This window comes from Dendrobates tinctorius, unplaced genomic scaffold (genome assembly GCF_039654945.1).
Source record: "Dendrobates tinctorius isolate UK_male_01 unplaced genomic scaffold, ASM3965494v1 ptg000081l, whole genome shotgun sequence".
Lineage (NCBI taxonomy): Eukaryota > Metazoa > Chordata > Amphibia > Anura > Dendrobatidae > Dendrobates > Dendrobates tinctorius.
In genome coordinates this window covers 9,707,811-9,728,393 of record NW_027361749.1, presented here as the reverse complement: position 1 = coordinate 9,728,393, position 20,583 = coordinate 9,707,811, and the positions used below count along the sequence as shown (strand labels likewise).

The 20,583-nt window shown below is 43.1% G+C and overlaps 1 protein-coding gene across 1 annotated transcript in view; it reads left to right on the top strand.

Annotated features, from left to right (window-relative positions):
- The window catches only part of CCDC178 (coiled-coil domain containing 178), an 805,328-nt gene that overhangs the window by 532,945 nt on the left and 251,800 nt on the right, over positions 1 to 20,583 (top strand). Inside the window, exon 18 of the mRNA XM_073583735.1 lies at positions 6,068 to 6,217. Within this exon, the coding sequence (XP_073439836.1) occupies positions 6,068 to 6,217 (150 nt within the window). The remainder of the gene's footprint in view (positions 1 to 6,067; positions 6,218 to 20,583) is intronic.

Genomic DNA, 20,583 nt, shown 5'->3' with positions numbered 1-20,583 from the left:
GGATGTATATGATGGGTATATGGGCATGGGACTATGGGATGGCGGATATGTATGATGGGTATATGGGCATGGGACTATGGGATGGAGGATGTGTGATGGGTATATGGGCACTCTACTATGGGATGGAGGATATGTATGATGGGTATATGGGCACGGGCCTATGGGATGGTGGATATGTATGATGGGTATATGGGCACGGGACTATGGGATGGAGGATATGTATGATGGGTATATGGGCACGGGACTATGGGATGGAGGATATGTATTATGGGTATATGGGCACGGGACTATGGGATGGAGAATAATTATAATTTGTTATAACTAACCACAGTTAGTTACTATGCCCGGGCAGCGCCGGGCTCTTCAGCTAGTATAAAATAAATTAATACAACTGTTAAAAGGCAATGAGAAAAAAAATTCCACTTTTTTTGGCCACTGCAACATTTCAATAAAACACAAAAATATTTATAAAATAACATTGGTATCTGCAAACTTATACTGACGTGGAGAATCATATTTCCAGGTCAGTTTTACAATATAGTGAGAATGGGAAAGAAAAAAACAAACAATTGTGGAATTGCACTTATTTTTGCAAAATTTAAACACACTTGAAATTTTTTCCCACTTTGCTGTGCATCACATGATAAAATGAATAATGTAACTGAAAAGTTCATTTCGTCCTGCAAAAAAGCAAGCCCTCACACAGCTGCAGTATGTGATTTTTTTTAACATTTAAATAAAAGGAAAAGATATGCAAGTTTGGTATCACCATAATCAAACTCACCTGGAGAAATAGGTTTCTAGGTCATTTTTGCTGCATATATTGAATGCTGCAAAAACAAAACCCAAAATACATTGGTGAAATTGTGCGCTTGAAAGGGGTTAAGTTAGTTTGTGAAGGGACATTTTTGGGAAATATGCAGAAACGTTCTATCTTTAAGGTTATCCACCTTTAGATATATGTGAGTAGTCATTTTTCTATTGTGGAAAGTGCTTTTAAGTCTGTGTGACTTGTGAGAATGGTATATGGAAAGTCCTGGGCACCATCCCTCTTGTTGATTGCTCATGGTTCAGAGGAGTCACTATTGATTCTTCATGCCTGAATGTAAGGCAGTTGGAATCAAATTCCAAGGTTTCTTCTTCCCAAGTCAGTATTTCTCAAATGAAGATTAATTCCAGGATTATTTGTAAATTTGTACAAAAGGAGAATATTTGTATGGTTCTAGGCAGGGGTGGATTAAGGGTAGCCAGGGCCCCGGGCTGTTCAGACTCTGTGAACCCCCCCGGTCATGTGACGGGGTCATGTGACTGGGTCGGGAAGTCACTAGTTTTAATGACGCATGCGGTACGTCAAGGGGTGGGAAGGGGTTAAATACTGAGGTAAAAAACTCAGCAAATACTCAACGTGTGCACGAGGCCTCACAAATACTGAAGTAAAAAACACCAAATACTCAGCGTGTTCATGAGGCCTTACAAATACTGAGCGAAAAAGTCACCAAATACTCAGCATGTGCACGAGGTCTTATAAATACTGAGGTAAAAACTCACCAAATACTCAGCGTGTGCACGAGGCCTTATAAATACTGGAAGGCTTCTACCCAACATCTAGTCCCGACTCACCTGTACCTAACAACGAAACCAGCTAATAGTCTGCAATCACCTGCTGACCTGGACCCATGACCTGTCAGACAAGTTACTTCACAAGAGTTACACAGAGGCTTCTGCTTCATGAGTTCAATATAGAATCACTGCACACGTAGATTATGCTCAAAGTGAAGTATTTTTATTTATTGACGGTGATGAAGCGACAGCTGACGTTTTGGCCTGACAACGCTTCATCACCGTCAATAAATAAAAATACTTCACTTTGAGCATAATCTACGTTTTTTAGTGATTCTATATGGAACTTATACTTACGTGACCACTGGCTCCTTTTCACTAGCACTGTATACTCAACCCTCCAGTCGAGTGCTAACCATCTCCATTATCTATCTAGCTTCTGCTTCATGAACTTCCCCAGATTGAAGAAGCAGCCTCCGATGTGCAGCCTGTGGCCGGATACACAGGAAGAGACGCTCCTCATCACAGGCTGTTCCCAACATGGCAGCAGAGGGTTAACGCCACAGACAAGTCGCTGTCTGCTCACACACTGGACACGACGCTACATCTGGCGACGAACAAGCACACATTGCGCAATGTTAGTCATGTCCCAGATGTTCAGCATGTGGAGGACCAAGGGGGGACAAAAAAGACCCCAGGATTGGAACAGGAGCATGGGAAAGTGGACGGCAGTTGGAGTGGCTGGGTTTATATAGGGGTCGGAGTAAATAAATAAATATATAAATATATATTGATATATAAATATATATATATCAAGAAAAAAGGGCAGCACTACCAAAATAATATAGTAGGTGCAAAACCTATTCAGCAGTGTCCAAACAGCCAAATTAACAAAAGGAAAAAAATAGGCAGCACTCAAATTAAATGTGAAAACAGTGGATACTTTACTGATCCTCAGGTGGCAATGTTTCAATGGTGACCCATCTTTGTCAAGCTTGACAAAGACGGGTCACTGTTGAAACGTTGCCACCTGAGGATCAGTAAAGTATCCACTGTTTTCACATCTAATTTTACTACATGTGGGCGGCGCACGCATGCACAATCCACAGGTTGCATAATTTTCAACTGGTCAAAACATTTCTCTCACTAGGCCAAGAAAGAAATGTGGCAGGAATAAAGTGCACCTCATAGTAACTTATGTGTGAGGCAGAGGTGACAAGACCCGCCATCTCGTGCCCACCTTACTAGAGGTGCCCACTGCCCACATATAACAAAGTTGATGGAAACAGACGACTTCCACTATGATGATTGGTTACCAGCCCTCTGCATGGACACCTTCCCAGAGAAAGGGTTAAATCCTGGCTACAATGTAACAATGTTACGACCCCTTAGTGTCACCGGCTATTATTGACCCCAGGACCTCCCCATCACCCACTATGGAGATGACTGGACTCCCTGTATTAATGATATTCCACACTGAGGTGCCTCCATAACTCGGCTGAGAAACACCCTAGAAGAGTAGTATCGCAAGAACTATCCCAGGCATTCCCAGCCTGAAGTGAGTGAACTTGCAGCTACCACCCCCCTGAGCAGCACGGAGCGGCCAGGTCTTACCTGCACCCCCGGCAGGCCGGGCAGCCCCGGGGACTGACTCATCCTGCTGTACCCTGGATCCCTCTGCACAGCCCTGGCCTTGAGCTCCACACAGAGGTGGGGATCCTTCCTGCATGCTCGGGCACCCCTTTCTGTGCCAGTCCGGGAGCAGCAGAGATTGCAGGGGGCAGAGTGTTTGGCAGCAGGAAGAGATTTGCTGTATTACTGAACCTATGATGAGGATTTCCGGCTGTGGAGAGGACATATATGACAGCTAGTCCTGGCCGCCACTCGCTGTCATCTCTGCGCTGCTGCTCGATCACACAAAACTAGACCGGGAAACAAGGAGAGCGTAAACAAACATTAGGCAGCCACTCTCCACCTCCTCACTGCCTCTTCCCCTCTCATAACTCCTCCTGGTAACTGCCTGCAGCCATGGCCCTGCTGTTATGTGCCGGGGGTTACATGGGGGACATAGGACATCCATTATACTTTGTACACTCCAGCAGACTTTCTGCCATAAAGACAGTGGAGGATTATAATGGAGCAATTAACCCTGGGCTGGTGGGCCCCCCACACCACTTTGCCCTGGGCTACCGCCCAGATTGACCTCATTATAATCCGCCACTGGTTCTAGGACATTACATATTTATAGGAATGTGCAATTTTGGTTGTCAGATCAGTCTCTTATTTAATAACTCGGAACTATAGGATCTTACATCGGAAAGGTGGTTGCAAATAGCATTTTGGACTTTATCTAAATTATCTGCAGTCATAAGATTCCAATAGGTATATTAAGGGAGCGTTCACTTGTTGCGTATTTGTTGTTAATTTTGTTGGGTAAAGTTCTGCAAATGTGTCTTTCATCTGAAGCAACCGCATTTTGATGAATGGAACTGACTTTCATCTGCAAAAACATTCACAACAAAATCTGTTGCTTGAGAAATGATCCTGAAGAAGCAATGGACGGCGTTCATAGGAGATGATTTCTGCTATGTGTAGCACAAGTGTGATCGCAGCTTCAAGTCTCCTAAGGAGACTATTGAAGGAAGTAAAAAGTAAAAAAAAAATGTTTTCAAAAATATAAAAATGTATAAAAGTTGAAATCACACCCTATTGCCCCATTCAAAATAAAACAATAAGTAAAACAAAAATATACATTTTGTATCACTGCACTTAGAAATGTCTGTTCTATCAAAATATAAAGTACTGTATATACTCATGTATAAGCCGACCCGTGTATAAGCCGACCCCCCAATTTTTCCACAAAGAACTGGGAAAACATATTGACTCGCTATAATCCGAGGGTTAATGGAGGTCCAAGAAGATACTCCATAGATAAACCCCCCCATATGCTGCTGCACAAGGGTTAATGCTGGCCCAAGAAGATGCTCCATAAATACCCCCATAACATGCTGCTATACAAGGATTAATGCTGCCCCGTAAATACCCACCATATGCTGCTCCACAAGGGTTAATGCTGCCCCATAAAATGCTCCATAAATACCCCCATATGCTGCTGCACAAGGGTTAATGCTGCCCCATAAGATGCTCCATAAATACCCCCCATAATATGCTGCTGCACAAGGGTTAATGCTGCCCCATAAATACCCCCATATGCTGCTCCACAAGGGTTAATGTTGCCCCATAAGATACTCCATAAATATCCCCCATATGCTGATGCACAAGGGTTAATGCTGCCCCATAAACCCCCCATATGCTGCTCCACAAGGGTTAATGCTGCCCCATAAGATGCTCCATAAATACCCCTTATTTGCTGCTGCTGCAATAAAAAAAATGACATACTCACCTCTCTGTCACTGGGGCCTAGGTGCCAGTGTCCTCAGCCCCTGGCAGTGGCTATATTCACCTGTCCCCGTTCCAAGCCGTGCACCGCTGTGTCTCCCAGATCTCTGCATTGACAGCAGAGGGCGCGCACTGACTATGTCATCACGCCCTCTGCCGTCACAGCAGGAGGACCCAGAGACACAGCGGTGCACGGCTTGGAACGGGGACAGGTGAATATCATTCTGCCCCCATCATACTCACCCCTCCTAGCGCAAGGCCTTCTCTGGAGCGGCAGCCCCTGATTCTCCCTCTGCATTCTGCTTCCTGCATTCAGCTGGTCACGTGGTACCACTCATTAAATATGCACATATTCATGAGTTTAATGAGCGGTACCACGTGACCGCTGAATGCAGGAAGCAGACAGCAGAGGGAGACGCAGGGGCTGCAGAGGTGCCAGGAGAGGTGACTCGCATATAAGCCGAGAGGGGAACTTTCAGCCCCAAAAAATGGGCTGAAAATCTCGGCTTATACACACGTATATACGGTAAATTAATCTGATCGGTAAGTGGCGTAATAAGAAACAAAAAAAAGCTAATTATGAGATGTTGGTCGCCGCACATTGCAATAAAATGCAATAACAGGCAATCTAAACATCCTATCTATCCCAAAATGGTATCAATAAAAATGTCACCTTGGTGTGCAAATAATGAGCCCTGACTCAGCCCCAGATTCCAAAAAATGGAGACACTATGTGTCTTGGAAAATGGCAACATTTTTTTCCCGATTTTTTTTTCACCACTTAAAAAAGAACCTATACATGTTTCTTATTGACAGACCTGGATAATCATATTGGCAGCATATGAGGAGCAAAAAACAAAAATGGAAAATCGCAAGGTCATGAAAGGGTTAAACCTTTACACTTCTTCTTGCAACAGGGGAAGTTAATCTGACCAACAATTAATTTCAAAATGTCTTTTGTACTTTACCTTTGCGGCATAAGTTTGGCAAAAGTGCATGCTTGTGAAATGTACCAATTTCTAGACTTCGTGTTCTAAGAATATCCTTACCCAATATAAATTCTATGGTAAATCCTATTAATTTACCTATTCATATATTTTCACTACAGAAGGCCTTGGAGACAGCACTTAAGGAAAATGTTGCATTAGCCAAAGAGTATCAAACCCTCCAAACTGGCTATTTGGATGAAAAAGACAAGCTTATGGTCAGCTACGAGAGCAGGATAAAGATGGAAGCAACACAGAGAGATTATTTACAGGTAATTTTAATGGAAATCCACTTCATAAGATAATATTACATATACTTTCTTATGGCTTTCCTATCTAGACTGTTTTATGATATCTACTGCTGCCCGTGCCATGATAAACTCTGCATTTATATATCACCTAAGTTCAGAGGTGGGAAAAGTTCTATAGATAAGCATTTTATTAATGGATAATATACCTAATGCATTTGTTGGTACTGCCTAGGACATTATTGGAGAATTCTACCTGGTAGTCCTTCATTTCTTACTATTCAACAGGCAAATTCAGACAGGTCTGGAAACTGGAGCAATAAGACGCGTATGCACTAACAAGTCCATTATTATGACATAATGCACTTGTTTTACTTTGTAAAAGGGTTTCGATAATTTACAAAACCTTTGGCGTTCATTTGAAATGTTTTAGTAGGAATTGATTTATAATTTAAACAGTAATTTTAAAGTTCAAAAGTATCTTGAATTGACCCAACAACCTCCGCCCTTTACATTTCCCAAATATAACTACTATGAATTTACTGTATACTGTCAATCTGCACCACAGTATGCCATTGTACAGCTAATAATAATAAATAATGCTGCTTTGCTCTTCTCTGCTCTGAACCCAAGTGTTCCCATACTGTACTTAAATAATGTGCAATACTATACAAATCCTTTAGATCAGCTTGAATTAACTGCTAAACAAACAGATATTTTGGGTTATTAGACAAAATATAAGTACAAACATTAACTTGTAAGAACATAGCACTATGAGGGAACAACTCCTACTTAATCACTATATTACCCTCAAGCAAAATAATGTCAGCTTTACTCATCTCCAGTGCAGAAACTGTTCCAGTGGTGTCAGCACTGGCTCTCCTGGGGCTCTCATGACATTTTTATGTCACGCAAGCCCTGCAGCCAATCAGCTCCAGCTTCACTGCCCCTCCTTCAGACGTAACTAACATCTGGAGGAAGGGAGAGCTGTAGCTGCTCTCACACTTTCTCCAGATGTCTAATTTGTCCGAGGGAGAGGAGAATAGAGTGGCTGCTAATTGTCATGTCACGTGATCACTGGGAGAGTCAGTGGGGATACCACTGGAAGGGCTCCTGTACCAGAGATGAGTATAGCTGATATTATTTTACTTGGAGGTAACTTATTGATTACTTGGACAACATCTTTAACCCCTTCACAACATGTGTCATACATGTAGGACAAAGTCAGAAGCGGATCTAAGGAGAGGACTCACAGGGTGACCCCACCCCATACCCAGCAGGTTATGGAAGTGTGTTACAGCCAGGGCCTGCCTCTAACAATAGCTCCACTGGCAATCATTAACCTGTTGACTGCCACTGTCAATCTCTGAAAGCAGCATTTAACACTCGTCAGCATGGGGTGATTCCATGCACCCATCCATGTGATCATGACTTGCTAAGGTGTTGCTATAACAGCTAATGATCCTTTTGAAGATCTCTGTGTTTGACATTATGGAGCTCCTTTGAAAACCAGCATGGGGCTGGGCTTCAAATGAGACCATGATTTTTGCTATATACAGTAATGATGCGGCATCATTGTAAATACCACAAGGGATTAGACAATCGCAGTTTCAAGTCCTCTAAGTGGACTAACAGGAACAGAATAAAAGTAAAAGAATGTTTAAAAAAAATTGACACTGTTTTAAAGGGGTTAAAATAAAATGCTAACACTAAGAGCCAGATTCATATTTGCATTTCTGACAGATTTTTGGAGTTAATATATTTCAGTTAGTGACTTTTGATTTTCGAATAATTAATCAAACAAGTTACACCTGCTTTTTTCAAGTTGTCATTTGTGGTTTAGTTAGTTTTCTAATTTTTATATCAGTGTGTCTTTTCCAGATGTTTTAGATAGATTCATAAAATGCAACTTTTTTAAAAGGTTGCCAAATTTGGTGCAACTCTACTCCAGTCCCCCCCCCACCCCACACTTCCTCAGAGAGATTTTTTGTGTGCTAGGTATTTTGGTGTCTGTGACATTTTGCAAAATGTATGAATTTTTCAACTGAAGAGTCGCAACTAGTTAATGACAGGAAAAAAAAGAAAATTTTGGTCTTTGCGCAAAATGAATGGATTGCATGTACCATTTTGATGAATTTGTCCCAAAAAAGTCAAAGCAAACCATAAGTTAAAAAAAATGCAAATGTTGAATCAGGCCCTAAGAGTTTTTCACTGAAAACTTATAATAAATATGAGCGTAATCGTACAATGGTACTAAATTGGTTTAGTCCCCCCATATTGATTGCATAAGCTAAGACTAATTTGAGACTATTATTATCTTTAAAAAATTCAAGAAAATCATGCATTTTGTTTCTGGAAATTTGATGGTTGGAAAAATTTAATTGCATATTTTTTCTTTAGAAAACGTTTTTTCTAATTTTCAGAATTTAGTGTGGCAATTTAATGATTTTAGGGTTATAGTTTCAAGATATCTTTAAATTTTACTTTAATGTTTTTGCAAAAATTGTGTTCTAAAGCGAGTTATCCTGTTGGTTGGTATATATTGCCAAATATTAGGCTTAGATAATTTGGCATTAAGTTATTCCCAGATGTCTTTAAAAATTTCTCAAGCAAGTATAAGGTATTCATGCATGGACCAAAATAATAGCTGGTTACATACTGTATGAGGTACATATCATAACCACAAAAAATATTTTGTAATTTTTCATAATAGAACATTGATAGAAAGTAACATGAAGTAAGTTGACAAGTATTAAGAATCCAACATAGAAAAGCAAGACAATAAATGTTGGTTTATTTATTTCAGCGGGGACATTGATTATAAAGATTTATTACATTATTACAAGAACTGGGCTTCTCCTTAGATTTTTTTTTATTAAGAACCACATGAGACATCATTGCACCCCATTCTACCCGGTACAGAAACACAATGTAAACAGCTTAACAATAGTGATGGGGGAGCAATAAAATGCGTGGGTGCTCATTGCTCGGCTAGAGCAAATTGGAATACTCGGGTACTCGGACAGAACAACAAACCCAATGTAAATCTATGGGAAATCCAAGCATTTTTGCCGCGACCCCCCTGGGGGTCATTTTAAGGTAAAAAAACATCTGAAAATTATGGAAACACAGCTCAAATGACACTGGAACATCATGGGGATTGCCCTTGGAAGTATTCCTGACTCCTAGTTCACAGCTTTAAACAATGTTGTCAGAGTTTCATGCCATTTTTACCGGTGCACCAAAAAACATACCAAAACGAAACCAAAATGAATTTTGCTGGGAAATATGTAAAGGTACTTCCTTTTCAGGTTAATGACTTGTATATAAGGCAAAATAATTAACCCCAGACGAAAATGTTCCTTGCCCACTTAGGCTATGTTCAGACGCAGCGTTTTTGAAGCGTTTTCAACTTTAACATTGCTTTCAACCAATGCAAATGCATTTACTTGGAAATAGCATTGTGACATTTAACAATCCTAGCTGGCCATGTGGTGTGTGACACATAAGCAGACACATCTTTTTTCATTTATGAAGCAGGGATTCTTAAAGTCACAGAGCCTATTTTTACCGGCGCATCAGGCGGTATTAATCTTCTTAAAGGGCCATTATTAAACAGTGGGTCTCCTAAACTGTTATTGTCTATGCAGTGAGTGGATGGGCTGCCAAGAATTATGACGCACCACAATACGCCTTTCACGAGAGGTACAGGAGGGCATCCAGAAAAAATGTTGCATTGAATGCAAAGGTTGCCCTGCTACCAAGTCATATACACCCCAGTAAGCCTTTGAACCCACATAGTGGATGGGCATAGGAAAATCCACTTCACATTATTCATTTTTTACTTTTTACTCCCATTCTGTTTTCTTATGGATTGACTGCAAGGCCTGCCCTGCTACCAAGTCATATGCACCCCAATAAGCCTTTGAACCCATATAGTGGATGGGCACAGGAAAATCCACTTCACATTATTCATTTTTTACTCCCATTCTGTTTTCTTATGGATTGACTGCAAGGCCTGCTCTGCTGCCAAGTCATATGCACCCCAATAAGCTTTTGAACCCACATAGTGGATGGGCACAGGAAAATCCACTTCACATTATTCATTTTTTACTTTTGACCCCCATTCTGTTTTCTTATGGATTGACTGCAAGGCCTGCCCTGCTACCAAGTCATATGCACCACAATAAGCCTTTGAACCCACATAGTGGATGGGCACAGGAAAATCCACTTCACATTATTCATTTTTTACTCCCATTCTGTTTTCTTATGGATTGACTGCAAGGCCTGCCCTGCTGCCAAGTCATATGCACCCCAATAAGCTTTTGAACCCACATAGTGGATGGGCACAGGAAAATCCACTTCACATTATTCATTTCTTACTTTTTACTCCCATTCTGTTTTCTTATGGATTGACTGCAAGGCCTGCCCTGCTGCCAAGTCATATGCACCCCAATAAGCCTTTGAACCCACATAGTGGATGGGCACAGGAAAATCCACTTCACATTATTCATTTTTACTCCCATTCTGTTTTCTTATGGATTGACTGCAAGGCCTGCCCTGCTGCCAAGTCATATGCACCCCAATAAGCCTTTGAACCCACATACTGGATGGGCACAGGAAAATCCACTTCACATTATTCATTTTTTACTTCCATTCTGTTTTCTTATGCATTGACTGCAAGGCCTGCCCTGCTATCAAGTCATATGCACCCCAATAACCCCACCCCCCCCTTGGAAGAAACGTGAAGGAGGGCCTTTTAACAAAAATTAAAAAGGAGCAGATCTCCTAGACTTGTAATGCCCATACACTAAGTGTGTTGGCTGGCAAACATGTTCCACTGTGGGGTGCATCTCAACCTTTTCCCTAACAAGTATTTAACGCCCAGCAAAAACACCCACCCTTGTTAGGATTTTGACAATGGACATGTTAACGCTGGTGATCTAGTGGTGGCAGATGATGAGACGTGGAGGAAGGCCTAATTAAAAACTATGTCCAATTTAAAGGACCGGTCTCCTAGACTTGGAATGCCCATACACTAAGTGTGTTGGCTGTCAAATATTTTCCCCTGTGGGGTACACTCAACCTTTTCCATAACAAGTATTCTACACCCAGCAAAACCACCCACCCTTGTTCGTGTGACGACTCCTGAAGTGGACCCTCTGTTCCGTAATACCAACCCACCCCGGGCAAGCTGACCTAGTGAGGACCACCCCCTATTCAGGGAGCGTCGAGGAAGGCTCAGGGGAATAAAGTACCACATCTGCTGGAACCAGGTGGCCGGCTCTAAGGAGGCATGAAAGACCGTGTTTAGCAGGGTGAAGACAGGGGCACGCAGGGTACAGGAATATGTAAAACATGTACTTGGAGCATGCTGAGTACGGAAGCGCATAGAGCGTGTACACGGGGGCACGCAGGGTACAGGATGATGCAGGATGTGTAATGGGAAGCAGAGCACATGCTGGGAAGCACTCCAGAGTACAAGCTAGTGGACCTGAGTATGGAGAGCCACCATGCAGGCACCAAGAAGGCCTAGCAAGGAAGTAAAAGTGATAATCAGGTGCCATTTACAGGAAGAGGCGGCCTGATATAGAGAATGCACGCTGGGACTTCCAGGTCAGGTCCTCCATGACCATAGAGACATCAGAGTCAGTACGGGCGCAGTCAGAGCTGCGGGTTGTGCGCAAGCACACCTGATGGGACCTGGGACCGGGCACACTGCCGCAGAGTCAAGAGCACACGGCACGTGCGCGCACCCTATGGGACCTCATTGCTGGCCGCGAGACCATAAGTGAAGAAGTCAGGCGGAGTGCACCAGCTCCGGAGTTACTCAGTGAGAATGGTGTAACAGTTCGGAATTCGACACTGGCTGTTAACGCTATTGATCTAGTGGCGGCGGATGATGAGACATGGCGGAAAGCCTGATTAAAAACTATGCCCAATTGAAAGGAGTGGGTCTCCTAGACTTGGAATGCCCAATACACTAAGTGCATGGGCTGACAAACATTTCCCCCTGGGAGAGAAACATTGTTAAAAATATTTTATGGGCATCATAGACACCCTTGCCAAAATTGGACTGGCTGTAGCAGCACAGAACCCATTAACCGTGGTGATCTAGTGGTGGAGAATGAGGAGACATAATGATAAATCATACTGAAATCAAACAAATAAATAAATATGAATCCACCTATGAAGGAAAATAACAAAAGGGAGGGGCGAACACAGGTTCATAGATACAGTTGTGGCCAAAAGTATTGACACCCCTGCAATTTTATCAGATAATACTCAGTTTCTTCCTGAAAATGATTGCAATCACAAATTCTTTGGTATTATTATCTTCATTTAATTTGTCTTAAATGAAAAAAACACAAAAGAGAATGAAGCAAAAAGCAAAACATTGATCATTGCACACAAAACTCCAAAAATGGGCCAGACAAAAGTATTGGCACCCTCAGCCTAATACTTGGTTGCACAACCTTTAGCCAAAATAACTGCGACCAACCACTTCCGGTAACCATCAATGAGTTTCTTACAATGCTCTGCTGGAATTTTAGACCATTCTTCTTTGGCAAACTGCTCCAGGTCCCTGATATTAGAAGGGTGCCTTCTCCAAACTGCCATTTTTAGATCTCTCCACAGGTGTTCTATGGGATTCAGGTCTGGACTCATTGCTGGCCACCTTAGAAGTCTCCAGTGCTTTCTCTCAAACCATTTTCTAGTGCTTTTTGAAGTGTGTTTTGGGTCATTGTCCTGCTGGAAGACCCATGACCTCTGAGGGAGACCCAGCTTTCTCACACTGGGCCCTATATTATGCTGCAAAATTTGTTGGTAGTCTTCAGACTTCATAATGCCATGCACACGGTCAAGCAGTCCAGTGCCAGAGGCAGCAAAGCAGCCCCAAAACATCAGGGAACCTCCGCCATGTTTGACTGTAGGGACCTTGTTTTTTTCTTTGAATGCCTCTCTTTTTCTCCTGTAAACTCTATGTTGATGCCTTTGCCCAAAAAGCTCTACTTGTGTCTCATCTGACCAGAGAACATTCTTCCAAAACGTTTTAGGCTTTTTCAGGTAAGTTTTGGCAAACTTCAGCCTGGCTTTTTTATGTCTCGGGATAAGAAGTGGGGTCTTCCTGGGTCTCCTACCATACAGTCCCTTTTCATTCAGACGCTGACGGATAGTACGGGTTGACACTGTTGTACCCTCGGACTGCAGGGCAGCTTGAACTTGTTTGGATGTTAGTCGAGGTTCTTTATCCAACATCCGCACAATCTTGTGTTGAAATCTCTTGTCAATTTTTCTTTTCCATCCACATCTAGGGAGGTTAGCCGCAGTGCCATGGGCTTTAAACTTCTTGATGACACTGCGCACGGTAGACACAGGAACATTCAGGTCTTTGGAGATGGACTTGTAGCCTTGAGATTGCTCATGCTTCCTCACAATTTGGTTTCTCAAGTCCTCAGACAGTTCTTTGGTCTTCTTTCTTTTCTCCATGCTCAATGTGGTACACACAAGGACACAGGACAGAGGTTGAGTCAACTTTAATCCATGTCAACTGGCTGCAAGTGTGATTTAGTTATTGCCAACACCTGTTAGGTGCCACAGGTAAGTTACAGGTGCTGTTAATTACACAAATTAGAGAAGTATCACATGATTTTTTGAACAGTGCCAATACTTTTGTCCACCTTCTTTTTTATATTTGGTGTGGAATTATATCCAATTTGGCTTTAAGACAATTCTTTTTGTGTTTTTTCATTTAAGACAAATTAAATGAAGATAATAATACCAAAGAATTTGTGTTTGCAATCATTTTCAGGAAGAAACTGAGTATTATCTGACAAAATTGCAGGGGTGTCAATACTTTTGGCCACAACTGTATGAAGCCAGAATGTGTTCAACGAGATATGTTTGTCCCTATCAACAGCTCAGAGACAGGGATATAAATAAAAATATAATATAATAGGATTTCACTATTTTTATATCGAAGAGGTATACACTAGATCATAAGAGGATGTTCCACAGATAGGAAAAATGTAAAATATAAGAATAAATGGTAAGAATATACATACTTCTCATTTTTGAGATTTCCCCCTGGGGTAGTAACATTTGTTTTGGTTTAAAATTAGTAACGGGCATCATAAAAACACCCATGCCAAAAATTGGACTGGCTGTAGCAGCACAGAACAGGTTAACCCTGGTGCTGTTGTGGTGGAGAATGAGGAGATAATTATGAAGGCCTCAGTAAAAACTAGGCCCAATGTAAAGGAGCGGGTCTCCTAGACTTGTAATACCCAAACATGCAGTGCATGGGCTGACAAACATTTCCCCATGGGAGGGTAAATTTTTAAAAAATATACTATGAGCATCATAGACTTCTTTCCCAAAAATTGGACTGCCTGTAGCAGCACAGAACACGTTAACCCTCGTCATCTAGTGGCAGAGAATGAGGAGACATTGATGAAGGCCTCTGTAAAAACTAGGCCCAATGTAATTGAGCGGGTCTCCTAGACTTGTAATGCCCATACACGAAGTGCGTGGGCTGACAAACATTTCCCCATGGGGCTACATTTTTTAAAAGTATACTATGGGCATCATAGACACCTTTGCCAAAAATTGGACTGCCTGTAGCAGCACAGAACATGTTAACCCTCGTCATCTAGTGGTGGAGAATGAGGAGACATTGATGAAAGCCTCAGTAAAAACTAGGCCCAATGTAAAGGAGCGGGTCTCCTAGACTTGTAATGCCCATACACGCAGTGCATGGGCTATCAAACATTTCCCCATTGGGGTACATTTTTTAAAAATATTACTGTTGGCATCATAGACACCCTTGCCAAAAATTGGACTGCCTATAGCAGCACAGAACATGTTAACCCTGGTCATCTAGTGGCGTAGAATGAGGAGACATAATGATAAATCACGCTGAAATCAAACAAATAAAAAATGTGAATCCACCTATGAAAGAAAATAACAAAAGGGAGGGGCGAAGCCAGAATGTGTTCAACAAGATATGTTTATCCCTATCAACAGCTCACAGACAAGGATATACAGTAAATAAAAATATAATATAATAGGATTTCACTATTTTTATATTGGAGAGGTATACACTAGTTCATAAGAGGATGTTCCACAGATTGGAAAAATTGTAAAAATAAGAATAAATTGAAAGAATGTATGTACATCTGAGTTTTATGACAGTTCCACTGGGGGAGTAACATTTGTTTTTGTCTCATATTAGTAACGGGCATCATAAAAACCCCCTTGCCAAAAATTGAGTGACTTTTGCATCACGGAATACGTTCACACTGGTGTTCTACTGGTTGTTGATGATGAGGATAAGGAGGAGGATAACACCAAAAAGACCAAATCAGGAAGCGGATAGCTATGTGTAGTTGTGAAGAGGTGCATGAGAATACACCTCCACAAAAAAGACAATCTATTTGAGGTTAAGTTTCACTGTTTTCTTTCGGTGGTGTACAGAAGTCTTGCCCAATCCAGCCCTTATTCATTTTTATAAGAGTCACCCTGTAAGCATTGTCAGTTGACAGGCGGATGCGCTTATCTGTTATAATTCCACCAGTGGCACTAAAAACCCGCTCTGACAGAACGCTAGCAGCAGGGCAGGCCAGAACCTCCAAGGCGTAGAGAGCCAGTGCATGCCACGTGTCTCTCTTGGTTTACCAAATCATTAAAAGGCACAGAGGAATCCCAGAGGACATTTGTACGATCTGCAAGGTACTCCCTCACCATCTTCCCAAACATTGCGCTTCTTGTGACAGCACCCCTTGCCTCTTTGGCATCACAATGGGAGGGTCTGAGAAAACCGTCCTAGAACTTTGCCATTGTTCCTTTGCCTGAGCTGGATTGTACATCTGTCTCTCTCGCTTGGACTCCTTGGTTGTACAACAAACTCTGACGTCTGCTGTCAGCGTTCTCACATGGGAATTTTTTCTGTAATTCCACTACAAGGGACCTCTGGTACAGAAACATTTTTGTACACCTCTCTGCCTCTGGAAGAAGAGATTTAAAGTTTTCCTTGTAGCGTGGGTCTAGAAGTGTCACCAACCAGTAATGAGTGTCACCGAAAATTTTTATAATGCGAGGGTCACGGAAGCAGCGCAACATAAAGTCAGCCATGCATGCCAGACTGCTAACAGGCAAGACTTCCGTGTCCTCATCAACAGGACTACTGACCATGCCGTCCTCCCCCTCCACCTTCCTGTCCTCAGGCCATCCCCGCTGAACAGACGGTATGACAGCTGTGCTTGTAGTATTGTCTATAGCGCATGAAAGTAGCTCCTGTTCTTCCTCCTCCTCCTCATTGTCTACCAATCTGACAACATGAGTCTGGGCTGAGTATAGTCACCCTGTATTGTTCCTTGCTCTATATCCTCATGCTCTGCCTGCAGTGCATCCTCTTTAATTGTGAGCAGAGAGGTTTTCAGAATGCTGAGAAGCGGGATGGTGATGCTAATTATGGTGTCATCGCCACTCACCATCTTGGTGCAGTCCTCAAAGTTCTGGAGGATGGTACATATGTCTGACATCCATGTCCACTCCTGAGGTCTTATGTGTGGAGTTTGAACTGAATATCAACAGCCTTGTTGATGCTGGTAGTCAACAACTGCCCTCTTCTGCTCACAAATCCTTTCCAACATATGCAGTGTAGACTTCCAACGCGTGGGGATATCACACACCAGTCGGTGAGCCGGAAGCTGCAAACGCTGCTGAAGCATGGCAAGAGTGGCTGAAGCTGTAACTGACTTTCTAAAATTGGCAGACAGAAGGCATACTTTCACTAGCAGATCTTGCAGTTCCGGGTAGCTTTTGAGAAAACATTGACCCACGAGGTTAAGCACATGGGCCAGGCAAGGTATGTGTGTGAGCTCACCTTGCCTCAGAGTCACCACCAGGTCCCGGCCATTGTCACACACGACTATGCCTGGCTGTAGGTTCAGTGGTGTCATCCAAATATTGGACTGCTCTTTCAGTGCTGTCCATAAATCTTCTGCATTGTGCGGTTTGTCACCTATGCAGATTAGCTTCAGCACAGCCTGTTGCCGCATGGCTGAGGCAGTGCTGCAGTGCTTCCAGCTTCTGACTGATGTGTTTATTTCAGAGATGGAGGCTGAAGAGGAGGAGGAGGATGAGGTGCAGGAGCTGTAGACTGTGGGGGCAACCCTGATTGACGTAGGGCCCGCAATCCTCAGCGTGGGGAGGATGTGTTCCATCCCAAGGTCCGACTGGGTCCCGACTTCCACTATGTTAACCCAGTGTGCTGTCAGTGAGATGTACCGTCCCAGCCCACAAGAATTTGTCCACGTGTCCATGGTTAGGTGGACTTTCCCAGTAACAGCATTGTTGAGGGCACGGGTAATGTTGTGGGACACATGCTGGTGTAATGCCGGTACGGCACAACGGGAGAAATAGTGGTGACTGGGGACCAGGTACCTTGAGATGGCCGCCGCCATCAGATTATGGAAAGCTTCTGTCTCAACAAGCCTAAAAGTCAACATTTCGAGCGCAAGCAGATGAGAAACGTGCAAATTAAGTACTGTGGCCTGTGGGGCATTGGCTGCATATTTCCGCTTGCGTTCCAATGACTGGGGTATAGAGAACTGAAGGTTGGGCTGGAACAAGGGCGTGGACGGGCTTGATGATGGTGCTGGTTGACTGTGGGCAACAACAGATGCTGGGCCCGAGTCATCTTAGGCACGGTGAACTGGGGATTGGCTTGTATGAAAAACAGTGAAAGAAGCAGTGTTGTCACCTGCAGACAGTGTTCCTGGAACCTGAGGTTCGGCCCACAAAGTCGGGTGCTTTGCTGCCATGTGCCTAATCATGCTGCTGGGGGTCTGGCTGGTAGTTTTGCTACCCCTGCTGATGCAGGCATGGCAAGTGCTGCAAATGGCCTGTTTGGGTTTATCGGCAGAGTCTTTAAAAAATAACCAGACTCGGGAAGATCTAACAGTTGGAATGGCAACTTCCGTCCTGTTGGTGTTACAGGGAACAGATGCATGCCTTCTGTCTGCGGCCACCACACTGCTTCTTCCTGCCTGTTTGGGTGACATGCCTCCTTCCCCATGTGTGCTGCTGTCCTCTCTCTGCATGTCCTCCTGTCAAGTTGGGTCAGTCACTATGTCATCCACCACCTTGTCTTCCACATCCGCACCCTGCTCCTCCTCCTGACTTTCCGGCAATTGTGTCTCATCATTGTCCACCTCTTATGACCATGGCTGTTCAAAGATTTGTGAATCGCTACATGGAATATCATCTTGCCCTGCTTCAAGTGGAGCGGGCGAGAGGCACGAATCTACAAATAGAAAACTGAACATCTCTTCGGAGTGTCCGAGTGTCAGATCAGTTGTCTCACGGCACTTGGCATGGTGGGAGGAAGGGGGATCAGGGTAAGTAATATCCGGTCCACACTCATGGCTATTCAGACTTGACCGTGTGGAAGACATGGTGGTGGTGGCTAAGAGCAGTATCCGCTATCCAACCAACAACCGTTTCACACTGCTCTGGCTTCAATAGTGGTGTGGTGCAGTCCCCTAGAAACTGGGACAGGAAGGTCGAGCGCAAAGATCTGGGTCTTTGCTGTGGCCCACTTTCAACTTGGCCACGGCCTCGTCCTCTGCATGCACCATCAGCATCACATCCACTTCCACGTCCCTTGTCCCTTGCCTTGCCCATTTTAAATGGACTACTGAAATATTTTAAAAGCTCAATACTAGGGATGAGCGACTTTGCCTTTTTGAGGGTCGAGTCGGGTTTCATGAAACCTGACTTTCTCAAAAGTCGAGTCGAACGAAATCAGCCGACTATCGTGAAAAGTCGGAGGTCCGACTGAAACACGAAACCCAATGCAAGTCAATAAGGAAGCAAAGTCGGCAGGGAGTGGAGGACAGTAAACACACAAACAGTGCCCATTTCAATGCCAACGACAACAAATATATTGGTATAGTGCAATGACAAATACTTCACTTCTTACATTACATGACTGATATCTATTTTAAATTCTAGAATAGCTCAAAAACCGGACAGTATATTCCTCCATACAGTATTATGGCCACCACATAGTGCGCCATACAGAATAATGAGCCCCATATATTGCTCCATACAAAATAATTGGTCCCATATAATGTTCCATACAGTATATGATGAGCTCCACATAATGCTACAGTATATGATGGTCCCCATATAATGTGCCATACAGTACAGGACAGTCCCCATAGAGTAGAATGAGCCCCACATTTTGCTCCATGCAGTATAATGAGTCGCACATAAAGCTCCATACAGTATTTGATGGGCCCCATATATTGCTCCATACAGAATGGGCTCCATATAATGCTCCATACAGAATAGGCCTCATATGTGCTCCATATAATGCTCCATACCCTATATGATTCCCCATAAATAATGAACTCCATATGATGCTCCAGTATATGATGGACCCCATGGATGATGCTCCATTGTATGATGGGCCTATATAATGCTCCATATATAATGGGCCCCATATGATGCCCGAGTGTATGATGGGCCTATACACTGTGTGCACAATTATAAGGCAAATGAGTATTTTGATCACATAGTAACATAGTAACATAATTTTGAAGGCTGACGGAAGACCTTATGTCCATCTAGTTCAGCCTATTTTTAGTGCAGCTGTTCTGCATTGTTAATCCTGGGTCAGGCAAAAAACCCACAGAGTAGAAGCCAATTTTCTCCATAGGGAAAAAAATTCCTTCCCCTAAGCTGGGTCAACCATCTACCTATAATATTATGTTATTGGTAACCTTCTATACTGTTACTCACAAGAAAAGCATCCATTCCTTTCTTAAATTCATTCAGTGAGTTGACCATCACCACTTCCTCAGGAAGAGACTTCCAGAGCCTCACTGCTCTTACCATGAAGAACCCTATTCTATGCTGGTGCAGAAATTGTCTTTCCTCCAAATGAAGAGATTGCCCCCTTGTTCTGTTACAGTCCTTGGTACAAACAGTTCATTGGAGAGATCTCTGTATTGCCCTCTGATATACTTGCACATATATATTAGGTCTCCCCTAAGTCTTCTCTTTTCAAGAGTAAATAGACCTAATTTTGATAACCTTTCTGGGTATTGTAGTGAACCAACTCCATTTATCATTTTAGTAGCCCGCCTTTGAACCCTTTCAAGTTCAGTAATGTCTTTCTTGAGCACCGGCGTCCAAAATTGCACACAATACTCCAAGTGTGGTCTGACGAGTGATTTGTACAGAGGGAGAATTATGTTTTCATCTCATGTCATCAGACCTCTTCTAATGCATCCCATGACCCTATTTGCTTTAGTGGCAGCTGCCTGACACTGGGCACTCCAATTTAGCTTCTTATTAACTAAGATGCCTAAAGGCCC